The sequence below is a fragment of the Oryctolagus cuniculus genome, chromosome 7 (assembly GCF_051225735.1).
Source record: "Oryctolagus cuniculus isolate XC-2025 breed Fujian yellow rabbit chromosome 7, ASM5122573v1, whole genome shotgun sequence".
NCBI classification, from domain to species: Eukaryota; Metazoa; Chordata; class Mammalia; order Lagomorpha; family Leporidae; genus Oryctolagus; species Oryctolagus cuniculus.
In genome coordinates, this window is record NC_142873.1 from 4,010,682 (window position 1) to 4,024,578 (window position 13,897).

General features: G+C 40.7%; 1 protein-coding gene across 9 annotated transcripts in view; it reads left to right on the forward strand.

The window, feature by feature from the left end:
• Positions 1–13,897, forward strand: part of RABGAP1L (RAB GTPase activating protein 1 like) — a 788,382-nt gene that overhangs the window by 130,160 nt on the left and 644,325 nt on the right. For all 9 annotated transcript variants that reach the window (XM_070077152.2, XM_070077147.2, XM_089299425.1 and 6 more), the window contains one exon: positions 10,218–10,284. In XM_070077152.2, coding sequence (XP_069933253.1) covers positions 10,218–10,284 — 67 coding nt within the window. The remainder of the gene's footprint in view (positions 1–10,217; positions 10,285–13,897) is intronic.

Below are 13,897 nucleotides of genomic sequence, written 5' to 3' on the forward strand. Positions count from 1 at the left end.
CATATAGTATGTACATATGTATAACATAACATACAAGGTAGAACAATAAAGCAGTTTCAGTAATAGCTTCTTAAAATCTTAGCTTTTTTTTTAATTATCATCAATCGATTAGAATTACTTCTTGCTGTTAAAATCTGAATTACCCATAGTTTTTCTAAGTTGGAAACTATAGTACATTATTGGCTTTATCTGCTTTAAGAAGTGTCCCAAAGAATTGAATACAATAGAGAGGTCAGGGAAAAGAAATCCTTTGGAACCTAAAAGGACACATTTGAGCTGGTGCTGTGGTGCAGTAGGTTAATCCTCTGCCTGCAGTGCTGGCAACCCATATGGGCTCCAGTTCTAGTCCTGGCTGCTCTGCTTCTGATCCAGCTCTCTGCTGTGGCCTGGGAAAGCAGTAGAAGATGGCCCAAGTCCCTGGGCCCCTGCACCCACGTGGGAGACCTGGAGGAGGCTCCTGGCTCCTGGCTTTGGATCGGTGCAGCTCCGGATGTTGAGGCCATTTGGAGAGTGAACCAGTGGAAGGAAGACCTTTCTCTCTGTCTCTCCCTCTCACTGTCTGTAACTCTAACTCTCCAATAAAATAAATGAAATCTAAAAATCAATAAAAGGACACATTTAAACATAGAAGCAACAATGTTTTAACTTCATGAGCAGTGAATCTCATTTTTTCTTTGGAGAATACAAAACTGTGGATGACAAAAGACTTTAAGTAACCATGTTTAAAACTATAAACTCTTGCACACCGGGTTCTAGTCCCGGTTGGGGCGCCAGCGCCAGATTCTGTCCTGGTTGCCCCTCTTCCAGGCCAGCTCTCTGCTGTGGCCAGGGAGTGCAGTGGAGGATGGTCCAAGTCCTTGGGCCCTGTACCCCATGGGAGACCAGGAGAAGTACCTGGCTCCTGCCATCGGATCAGAGTGGTGTGCTGGCCGCGGCAGCCATTGGAGGGTGAACCAATGGCAAAAGGAAGACCTTTCTCTCTCTCTCTCTCACTGTCCACTCTGCCTGTCAAAAAATAATAATAATAATAAAAAATAAAAAAAAACCTATAAACTCTTTAACCAACAAGAAGAGGCACTTGGTTACTCCACGCAGTATTTTGAAAGTACCTGCAAGATTTTATAAAACATTTAGCCTTTTTAGGCCTCTGAGCCTTTCTCGTTAAGATAACCATCATGTCTGATAACACAAGCTCATTAGACTTTTGTAACTTTTGGACATGTGTATCCGTAGCATTTTACATTATCACCACTTAAAATTTGGTACCACCTCACATCTTGACAGTACCTTTAATATAATCCAGATAGCTTTATTAGTTGGTATCTCTGCAAGATGAGACATATCCTTTGACATTTCCAGGGGCTCAACTGGAAATATCAAAGTCCAAAGAATTTGGAACTTTTGAATTTTTGAATGCCTGTCAAAGATGCCAAGAAGGCTTAAAATATCTGGCAGAAAAAGAATCCGTTAACATCATGACATACTACCAGATTTGATCACTGTTACAAAGCAATCACCCAAATGTTTTAGAATAAGTATATATTTGAACCATCCATAACTCTTTTAAAACTCAGTTTTTTTTTTTTTGTTTTGTTTTTTGTTTTTTTGTTTTTTGTTTTGGACAGGCAGAGTTAGAGAGAGACAGACAGAGAGAATGGTCTTCCTTTTTCCGTTGGTTCACCTCCCAAATGGCCGCTACAGCCAGCGTGTTGCGGCTGGTGCACTGCGCCGATCCGAAGCCAGGAGCCAGGTGCTTCCTCCTGGTCTCCCATGGGGTGCAGGGCCCAAGGACTTGGGCCATCCTCCACTGCACTCCTGGGCCACAACAGAGAGCTGGCCTGGAAGAGGAGCAACTGGGACAGAATCCGGCACCCCAACCGGGACTAGAACCCGGTGTGCCAGTGCCGCAGGTGGAGGATTAGCTAGTGAGCTGTGGCGCCGGCCAAAACTCAGCTGTTTTTAGATAATCAGAACTTAACAGAAACATTAAGAGAATGCAGTAGATTTCTTCAGCAGAATACAAAATTGGTCTCTGGTCATAAAGATGGGAGTAAAACCTCAAGTATAAGAGTTAGCACATGGAATCATCTCATAACTTGGAACAATTTTAACAAGATTGTTAAAGAGGAAGAGAAAAGAGAAAATAGCTTACTGGGGCTGGCTAGAAATCTGAGAGTCACCAATTGAACAAAAACTATTAAAAGGAGATGCTGCAGTTTTTAAACAGATTTTTTAGACTATTTCAAAATATTTACTAACATATACATTGCAAAAACCTCATTTGACAGAGGATCTGATTCCAGTTCTGTGTCAAAAATAAGACATTTTCTAAATAAGATAAATTTCAACCTGTTACTTTCTTTTTTTATTGTTTTTTTTTAACTTTTATTTAATGAATATAAATTTCCAAAGTACAGCTTATGGATTACAGTGGCTTCCCCCCTTCCCCCATAACTTCCCTCCCACCCACTTTCAAGTGATGTTGAACTATTTTCATATGGACAGTTTATAAAAACATATCTTAGCAAACCCAAATAGTTTTCCCATAATATATAAAGTGCTAAGAATAACAAAGTTTGCATTTAGATACGTTTATCTCATTTGCCTTTACCCAATTTACATTTTTAAAAGATTTATTTATTTATTTGAAAGTCAGAGGTTCACAGAGAGGGAAGGAGAGGCAGCGAGCGAGAGAGAAGGAGAGGCAGAGAGGTGGGGTGGTTTTCGATCCACCGGTTCACTCCCCAGTTGGCTGCAACAGCCGGAGCTTCGCCAATCCGAACGAAGCCAGGAGTCACAAGCTTCCTCTGGGTCTCCCATGTGGGTGCAGGGGCCCAAGGACTTGGGCCATCCTCCACTGCTTTCCCAGGCCATAGCAGAGAGCTGGATGGGAAGTGAAGCAGCCAGGACTTGAACCCGTGCCCAAATGGGATGCTGGCACTGCAGGTGGTGGCTTTACCTGCTATGCCACAGCACCCATCCTACCCAATTTACATTTAGCAGTTACTCCTAGATGACTGAAGATACTGATATTCTGCAAGTGGGATAATTAGACCTTAACATAAAACTAACAAACAAAATATCTGGGAAATAGCTGTTAAAGGGACCAGGAAATCGAGTTTGTAGGAACGGAGGAGACCTGGCGAGGTATGGAAAGCATTTAGAGGGGCAGAGAGATGGAGATTTGTTGGGATCTGGGGTACAGGAAAAACTCACTGAGGCCTGGAGCCTGGAACCCATGGCCTCACTCCAAGCTGTGCCTGGTCTCACCAACAAATTAATCTCCGAGAAGGAAGAACAGAATGCAGTTTTCTGCCGACACCCTGATGGGCCCTCAGGCTGATCCCCGCGAAAGAAAGCTGCTTTGGAGCAGACCAAGACTCCAAGATCTGAGACGAGAAGAGTGGAGAGTGGAGCCTCTGGTTTTACAGCTTGTGAGGACTCCAGCAGGTAGAACACTTGCTCCCTGCAGGCAGGTGCGTTTCCCTGCCCAACATCACTCTGGCTGTTGGGGTCAGGTGTCCAGCCAAGGGACCTTCTGGGAGCACCGGAGTGTAGCCCCAGCCAGAATCTGTCATTCGTCTCGAGGCCCACTCACAGTCCCACACGAAGGGACAATCCACGCAAGAGGGAGGGAAGATGTTTCACAGTCCAACACCATTTCAGGAGTTGGGGTCAGGTGTCCAGCCAAGGGACCTTCTGGGAGCACTGGAGTGTAGCCCCAGCCAGAATCTGTCATTCGTCTCGAGACCTGCTCACAGTCCCATGGCCGATCCACACAGAAGAGTAGGGTTAGACTAGAGTCTCAGCTCCAGGGGATTGCTCTGGCCCCTGAGTCTTAAGTCCAGCAGCCATGCTAACTGCTTTTAGCTGGCTGACAGGGACCTGGTGTTTTTGAGAAAATGAGAGCTGCTATGGAGGAGAGTGAAATTCTCCAATAAGCAAGCGCAGTCCACATGCTCTTCAGTCTGGTGAGATGATGCGATGCTGGCTGGAGTTGAACTCAAGTGGGGTCTTGGACACGTTGGAGTTGCTATCCGAGTCATGGCACCAAAATGTTACTTGGGAAACGGTGGCTGAGAAAACATTATTACCTTGATTCTTCGTCTCACATGGAAGAGGAATTTCCAGGCAGACAAGGCAGAAAGAAACGCAAGGTTTATTAGAGTCAAAGACCTCGAGCCAGAGTGGCATGGAGGGGGCTCCAAGAGAGGCAGACCCCAGTCATTCTTTACAGTAAACTTCCTCTGATCAAATTCTCTTGTGTTGTCTCTCCTGATTGGACCCTGACCGGGAGTATCTAATTGAATTTGTGTCTAATGATATTAACCAGTCACACACACATTTTTTTTTTTTTTTTAAAAAAAAAAAAACAAAAAGCAACCAGTGTTTTAGATAGTGTTCCCATTGTCCTAATTATAGCAGGGATAATTGCTATTTAATGATTCCTATCATATGTTTATTCTCAAGTGTTTAATGCCTAGGCTAATTTTTCAAACTAAAGGAAGAAATCCTGAAAAGTAGGTAATCTTTTATTTTTATTTATTTATTTTTTGGACAGGCAGAGTGGACAGTGAGAGAGAGAGACAGAGAGAAAGGTCTTCTTTTGCCGTTGGTTCACCTTCCAATGGCCGCTGTGGCCGGCGCACCGTGCTGATCCGAAGGCAGGAGCCAGATGCTTCTCCTGGTCTCCCATGCAGGTGCAGGGCCCAAGCACTTGGGCCATCCTCCACTGCACTCCCTGGCCACAGCAGAGAGCTGGCCTGGAAGAGGGGCAACCGGGACAGAATCTGGCGCCCCAACCGGGACTAGAACCCAGTGTGCTGGCGTCACGGCTCAATAGGCTAATCCTCTGCCTTGCCGCGGCGGCTGGCAGGTAATCTTTTATTTACATTTGAGGAGAAGGAGCCAAAGCATGTTTTGCCTTGGTAATAAATACTGCTAAGAAGAAGTAATATATAAAATTGAATCTAGGGCATCATGCTGTTCCTCCTAAAGCCTTGGGAGTTGGGGAAAAAAGGAGGGAGAATATCGCATACTTACAGATGGGATGTAATTGTTTTACGTCACTGATAAATACTGCTTAGCTACCAATACCTTGTCCTTATTTATATTAGCAGTATAGTTGTAAAAATTGCTTTGAAAAATCTTTGGATCATTTTGAAGGGAAGGAGGAACAAGACATAAAATGTTATTTTTAAAAAAGACTTATTGAAATGCAGAGTGACCTAGGGTTGGGGGCAAAGGGGAGGGGAGGAGAGAGAGAAATTGATCAATTGATCTCCCCAAATGGCTGCAAAAGCCAGGTGGACTTGAGTTGGTCCAGGGGTTTACATGCAGATGGTAGTTACGTTCTGCCTCAGACCTGGAATCTCTCTGAACAAAACTCCTGTGGATAATACTGACCATCAGATTTTGTCTACTGGAGAAGCAAATGACATAAAACCTTACAGGACCAGCTGTACCACTCCATTAATTCATTGAGTTGCTCTTGATAAGTGGTTAATCCTAACAAGAATACCTTGGGTTAAGGGAGACAGACAAGAGGCTGGTCCTAAGGATATCTTGCCTGCACATTAGGAATGTTCATAGAGGGATTCAGTCTCACAATGTATCACTATCTACATTTCCTGTGTTACTCTTAATTGGTTGGGAAAGCAAAATAATTTAGTTTTTTATCAGAGATTAATGCATGTTATATTTTGAAATTTAATTAATGATTGTTGTGATCAGTTTTAATACTCTTAATTTGAAGATGAACTTACATTAATAGGGAAAGTGGTTGTGATGAAAAAAGATTAAAGTCCCAGAGGAAGTGACTCTGGCAAAAACGTCACATTAAAGGAACTCCTGGAGACATTTCACAACATTGAAAATGCAAAGGAGAAAATATTGGAAGCTGATCCAGCCTAAGAAAGGAGTATCATAGCTTGGCAAGGCATAGAAAAAAATGCTTGCTCTGAATAATGAATTATATGAGAAGGCAGCAGGCAGTGTTCGGAGTAGGCTTGTTTTTAGTTTTGAGAAAAAATTTAAAGGTCATAGAACAATTATAGTTATTTCTGTTGATTATATGACTACTTTGCAATTTTACCTTGCATGGTTATTTTTATAGTTCCACACTATAGTGCCTATAGTAAACAGAGCTTGTATTATCTTTTCCTATTTGATCCCTTTGGTAAAAGGACAGTGGGAAAGAAAGACTTGTAGCAAAGGTAAGATTGGGATTCCAGTTTTTATGAAGTCATTTAGTCTTACTGTTGTACACATCCCTCTGAAATGGTGATTAAATTATTCTGTTTTGCAGTTCGCTTTACCCCCTTTGGTGATGTGCTCACTTTTTCATTTTTAATAACAGAACTTTAGCTTAGTATGACACTGTGCTTTTTAACTGATTGTTGGTCAGAGCACCCCTAGTGTACTCCCCCACTCTCTCCCTTCATCCTCAGGGAGGTATATAGAATTCTTAATGCTTTGATAGACTAAAAGCAAAAGTAAATTAAACTTTCATATTGCCAAACATCTTTTTTTCTCACTGTTTCCTACAATTAAGTCTAAAGTAATAAATTCTCACTGAAGTTTTAGTATTTGCTAAAAGGGAACTTGAAGCTTTGTTTTGCGTAGAAGCTCATTAAATATTATGGAAGGCCGAACTTTGTCTTCTCAATGATAGATAGTGCTGCTAATACTTTATAATTTGCAACTCCTCTATAGTATACACTTCATTTTCACCATGACTTTTTCAGTTCAACTTTACACTAACGTAATATACATGTAAGCAGGTAATTATATTTCAGAAATATGGAAAGTAAGACTTTGAACTTTGCGACTTGTCCAGTTTCACATGATGAATTTATGGTCTTTTTCTGCTGATAATCTGGAGAGATGGCAGGCTGTTTTTTTAAAAAAGATTTATTTATTTATTTATTTGAAAGAGCTACACAGAGAGAGAAGGAGAGGCAGAGAGAGAGAGAAAGAGAGAAAGGTCTTCCATCTGCTGGTTCACTCCCCAGTTGGCCACAACGGCTGGTGCTGTGCCCATCTGATGCCAGGAGCCAGGAGCTTCTTCCAGGTCTCCCACATGCGTGCAGGGGCCCAAGGACTTGGGCCATCTTCTACTGCTTTTCCAGGCCACAGCAGAGAGCTGGATCAGAAGGATAGCAGCCGGGACTCGAACTGGCACCCAAATGGGATGCTGGCACAGCAGGCGGTGTCTTTACCCATTGTGCCACAGTGCCAGCCCCAGCAGGCTGTTTTGTAAAAAAAGAAATACAAAAAACAAAAAACAACAACAAAAAAACACAACAGTTTTGTAGTGATAGATATGGGTTTAAATCCAATCCTATAACTTTATAGCTGTCTGGCTTTCAGCAAGTTACTTTTACTTTCCAAAAAATGAGTTTTACGCTTCTTATATGGAAGTTGTTTTAAAATTTAAGTTTAGTAACAGGAAGTATCTGGTATTAAGACATTTAATAAGTTTCATGTAGTTGTCAGTGTAATATTGTTAAAGTGATAATGTCGTCTCATTCTTGGTTTTGAATTCAAGTTCTGGGTCAGGTCACACATAATGTTGGCTGTGTCACATCTCTGCTTTATTACCTTTCTGTACTTACTGGTATCATGGAACTTACCCTATTATGTTATAATTACCTGCTTACTCATTTTCCTCCCATACTGGACCATGAGCTGTTTGAGAAAATAGGTGGCATACAAATTTGCTTTCTTACCTTATTTATGTAGTTAATTAGAGAAAGTTGAGTGCCTTGAATTCCCCAGTGACACAATGTTTACATTAGGTGTTTGTTACTAATAGTATCTAATTACTGATATATTATTCCTAATAGGTCTCGTTGGTCTTCATAGGAAGCTTCGTATGCTTAATGAAGTTTAATTTTGGAAGTGACTAATACAGCTTGATATTCTGTCATTTTAGTGTTGGAAGAACCCTTAACATTCATGTTTTATACTAATTCCATTTTCTAGAAGAGGAAGCAGAGAGGCACGTGTGCTAGGTGCTTTTCTGTAAGGGTACCCTGCTGGTTGGGCAGGATTTTTTATTTATAAGCCTGTTAAAGAGCAGTACATCAAAGATCATGATAATAGTGTTACAAATATTTCCATTTAGGAAAATCTAAACCTCTAAAGCTCCTTTTATGGTAGAGTTTAATTATAGGATGTTATGGTAAAAACATTATTAAATTGTACCAGAAACAAGATGCTATAAAACTTTAACAGAGGGGCCGGCACTGTGGCGTGGTAGGTTAACACCCTGGCCTGAAGCGCCAGCATCCCATATGGGTGCTGGTTCGGGACCCAGTTGCTCCACTTCCAGTCGAGCTCTTCTATGGCCTGAGAAAGCAGTAGAAGATGGCCCAAGTCCTTGAGCCCCTGCACCCTCGTGGGAGACACGGAGGAAGCTCCTGTCTTTGGATTGGCGCAGCACCGGCCATTACGGCCAATTCGAGAGTGAACCATTGGATGGAAGACCTCTCTCTCTCTGCCTCTCCTCTCTCTGTGTAACTTTGACTTTCAAATAAATAAATAAATAAAATGTTTCTCTGAAAAAAAAAAAAAACTTTAAAAGAAAGAGAGGATGTATCAACTTTAAGCACTAGTTCCCTAGGGAGCTGAGGGGGGGAGAAATTATTTTTTCCTTATAATCTTTGATAATTTTAACTTATAATTAATATACAGTAGTTTTATAATGTAAAAGCCCTGCAGTATAGAAAATTGTCTCTTAAAATAATGAGATGCAAAATGATGCAAAATTATATAGGAAAGTTTGACAATTGTGACAAGTCTGTCTCCATTGACCTGGTTTTTAGGAAATAACACAGTAATTTGCTTGATTAGTTACCATTTAGTTTGCAATTACTGTTTATTATAGGAATTCATAGGAGAATGATTGTAGCAGTATATAGTAATCATATTAAAATTTTGAACATTCAAATAGCTATCCCTTTGTGTAGATTATATTCTATTCATTGGTACAGAAAAATGTTGGGAAAGTTATCCCTAGAGCTCACGGACTTTATCTTTGCTGTGTACTTGATCAGATTTGAATACCAAGAAGGAAGTGTTCCTAAGCACTCACAGGGAGCATGAGTATTTACTACTTTATAAGCTCATGTGTTAATAGCCCAGCCACTGAAGAAGAGACCATGCTGCTTAGAAAGCAAACCTTGGGAAACAGCAAGGATCAGATTTAGTGTTCACTGGTCAGCTGCCTCTGTTTTGAAGCTTAAAAAAACTGTTATTAATTTAGTTACATTGTTTACCCCTTCTGTAAAATGCTCTGTAGTGGGATGCTACAGTGAAAACACGTAAGTGTGGGTATGTGAAGTTGGCGGAGGGATGCTGTGGGCAGGTATGAGGTCCAATTAGTAGCAATATGAATTTGAGTAACTTGTTTAATTTCTTTGGACTTAATTTTGCATACAGGTAAAATGGAATTAATAATGCCTAACAAATGTAAAAATCTTAGATTTAGCTGAATTTTAGAGCTTATGAAAATCTTTTACAAATAAGGTGGCAGTGTTGGTGGGATTCCTCAAGGTTTGCTATAGCACCAGGAGACACATAGTCAATAGTTAACAGTACATTAATAGTCTGTTGGATGGTATTTTCACCAGTGTGATAGCCTGTGTAGTAAGTTCTTATTACCACTTTTGTTTTAAACTCAAGATATAATATTGATGCTACTCGTGAACATGACTGTTCAGAGTCAGGGTAATGATTTTCTGTTGATCTGGTTTGTTTCCTGTTTCTCTGTGTTCTGTTAAATAGAGAACACAATGTCTTATTCTTAAGAATCTCCTTTTTGATTTAATTGTATTAACTGATCTTAAGCTACATATGTGGAACAATTCTGAGGCAAATAAAATCTTTCTATCCCCCTGGAAGTTAGTTCATGTCTTGCCGTGGTGTTTTCTGCCAGTCAGCGGTTTGTGGACTTCTCGATGGCAGTTTCTGATCATTGGTAATCTTTCACAAGCGCAATTAAGACCTGAGAATTTAAATTAATTAATGAATGGTGATTTTATTGTGATCTCTGTGAATTCTAATTTCTGGTGTTTCCAGGGGAAAGACTCAAACTCTTTATAAGCACAGAGTTCAGATTGTATAGTTTGTATAGAAGTACTGTTTTTGCTCACTGGGTTTTTATGTATTTTTGCTAACCTTGTTTCCCCTTTTCTTCCCCCTAATATTTTCAGATGTTTTGGAATGCTATTAAGCCCAGGTCGAAATGTGAAGAACAGTGATATGCATTTACTGGATATGGTAATGATAAAATAATAGTTATTTTATATTTTTAAATTACTTTCTATTTTTCACTTTTGTTACATTGTCTGAATTGTTAATTTTAGCTGGCTGATACTCATCATTAAATTTCCTTTTTTTAAAAAAAATATTTATTTATTTGACAGGTAGAGTTATAGACAGTGAGAGAGAGACAGAGAGAAAGGTCTTCCTTCCTTCCAAATGGCCGCCACGGCTGGCACTGTGCCAATCCGAAGCCAGGAGCCAGCTGCTTCTTCCTGGTCTCCCATGCGGGTGCAGGGGCCCAAGCACCTGGGCCATCCTCCATTGCCTTCCCGGGCCACAGCAGAGAGGTGGACTGGAAGAGGAGCAGCCGGGGCTAGAACCTGGCCCATATGGGATGCCGGCACTGCAGGTGGAGGATTAGCCAAGTGAGCACAGTGCCGCCCCTCATCATTAAATTTCTAAACCCAAAGTTAGTTACTTGTGAGCCAAGGGATTTACAAAAATTTCCAACAAAAAAATCACACACAAGTTGAAAGCAAATAAAAGCATAATGTTGTGACTATGATTTATGCATCTATTTGGCTTCTTAAGATGAAGTCTTGTCTTTGAGCCCAAAGTAACTATACATGATTATAACAAGCATCTCCGTAATGAATGTGGCTTCTTTCACTTATTTTAATGCACTGTCATTAATTTGAATATTGTGATATGCTTTTGTTTTCCTTAAAGCATTTCTCTGTGTGAATTTCTCCTTGATTACCTGTCTGTAGCAGAGTATACTTACTGTGGACGTGGTATTTACAGAATGGTATTCAAGGTTAATACATATTTGCTAGTAGGTATTGGGTGTGAAGTAGCAGTGCATCTTAACTTTTACACAGAAATACCTTCTAATGATGAAGTTGATTAACACTTTTACTTTGTGATTTAGAAATGGCGTAGGAGATAGTTGTCCTAGAGTGAGTATGTGGCTCTTACTTGTGAACTGAGATGTTTACATGTGGTGGTAACAAGCACTGCATGCCTTCTTCCTTTCACCTGTGCTTTGCACATGTCAGTTAAGTGTCGCTAGTTATAATACCGTGCACAAATAATTTCATGGTGACATAGATGCTGGCCTTTCTGGCAGTACTGGAGTGCTTCGTTTGAGGCTTCTGGTCACCTGTTTGTGTGCCCAAGTGTTGTGTGCAAAGTGCTGGGGTTAGACTCTGAGCCAAATATGGCTTTTACTACCTGTTGATTCATATTCTTGCTATGGAAACAGACCTTTTAAGTGTGTCAGTGTAGCCGTTGATAAAATGCTCTCTCTGATGGTACAGTGAACCATGGAAATAGAGAAGCAGCACTACCCTGACCAGGTAAGGATAACCAGTTACATTGGATGTGGAAACATAAATTTATGGTTGATCCATCTCGCTTCCATCGAGAACACACTAGTAATAAAGGTCGTTTTCTTAGGCAAGCCATAGTCTCTTGGAGCCCTGACATTGCATGGGGAGGTGGTTCGGAAGCATTGAAGCATTAGCTTTTGAGATCCTGGGTCCTCATTGAATCTGGTCCATCAGAGTTCGGAAGAATCGGGGGCAAAGATTTGTCCTTAAAAACCCAAGTTCAGATTATACAATTGTAGAATGGAAGCCCCTTGTCATGTTGGTCTGCCTTGTAGAATAGTCTACCACTTAGAAGTCCAGCATTTGCCCTTCCAAAAAGAGAAATGGATAGTTTGTATTTGCAGTTATCAACAGTTCTTATAACCTAGTGTTACTAGTCTTCACTAATATTTTATTATGTTGTCATTGAGCCTTGTTTTTTATATATATATATATATGTATTTTATTATGTTGTCATTGAACCTTGGCTAGATAAACTTGCTTTAAGTCTAAGGGACAGTTCTACTTGTTAAAAAGTGTTTATGCTGCCAGTGCCCTATTTTTGCTCGCTTAATCAAATGCCTGATGTTTACTGTTCACTATTCTCTGACTCACTCCTAAATTCCTTCCTGAAACAAAATCACAGACCTAAGTACTGGGCAGCCCTCACTGTCCAGCACCAGTATATTAACATCTTCCTGTTTGGGCAAAACTAAGACTGTTTAGGCAAGGTTACAAGGAACATGGCTTCAGGTGATCATAAAAACTTTCCTCCTGTTTGGAGGAAAGTGTCTCTGAACTGTGCTTAACGTTACATGGTTGTTCAATGAAAGGGAAGTACATTCTCATAAAGGAGAGGAATATTCAAGAATTTCCGGGAAAGTGGTTGCAGAACTCTTGCCCGCCCTGCCCCAATCCTGCAGTAGCCCATTTTCACTTCTTATGTGGTCCATGTTTCATATTAAAGCAGCTGATTGGATTATCATTTAGCATGGGAATTATTATAATGAACCATAGAACTGTAGTTAGCTGTAGGTTAATCCAGGTAGCCTTGGCTTCCTAACTTATGAGCCTGGTTCAGACTGAGGGGCTGTTTTATCTTCAAAGCTAGGGGAACCAAACCCATATCCTGTAGGCCTTTAGATAATGGTATCTGTTATATCCAAGTTTCTCAACTGCTTCCTCTACCTCTATGTCTCAGCACACCTAAATTTGGTATAAACACTGAAAACAAATTGTACTTACACTTTATGTATTCTAAAAAACTTTGAAAAAGTATATAGTTTTACTTATTTATTTATTTATTTATTTTTAAAAGATTTATTTATTTATATGAAAGTCAGAGTTACAGAGAGAAGGGGAGGCAGAGAGAGAGAGAGAGAGAGGTCTTCCATCCACTCGTTCACTCCCCAGTTGGCCACAACTGCTGGAACTGTGCCAAGCTGAAGCCAGGAGCCAGGAGCTTCCTCTGGGTCTCCACATGGGTGCATGTCCACATGTCCAAGGACTTGGGCTATCCTCTACTGCTTTCCCAGGCTACAGCAGAGAGCTGGATTGGAAGTGGAGCAGCCAGGAATCAAACCAGCCCTATACGGGATGCCAGCACTGCAGATGTCAGCTTGACCCGCTATGCCACAGTGCTGGTCCCCGATTTTATTTCAACAATGGGAATGTTTTTGGTAATTGTTCTTGTAGTATAGGAATAAGGAAATAAATTTTTTGATGTATAACTATTGATACCTAGAAAAAACCCAGCAGCATGGTATGAAGAAAAGTAGAAAACTCAGAACTGTGGAGCCAAGTTTCTTGGAACTGAAAATAAAATTTAAAATGAAAGTCCTAGAGATGGTTCAGAAAGTTTGTACATCTTTATAGCTAACTGTTTATTTATACTAGACCAATGGCTAGACCCATACTTAGAAATATATTTGATCTTGTAATCCAGTGTACTTGTGTGTTGTGTATGTGTAAGAAGTTGAAGGAGGGGTGAGTGTGTGTGTGTGTGTAAGAAGTTGAAGGAGGGGTGTGTGTGTGTGTAAGAAGTAGAAGGAGGGGTGGGTGTTTGTGTGTGTAAGAAGTTGAAGGAGGGGTGAGTGTGTGTGTGTGTGTAAGAAGTTGAAGGAGGGGTGAGTGTGTATGTGTGTGTGTGTAAGAAGTTGAAGGAGGGGTGAGTGTGTGTGTATAAGAAGTTGAAGGAGGGGTAGGTGTTGTGTGTGTAAGAAGTTGAAGGAGGGGTGAATGTGTGTGTGTGTGTGTGT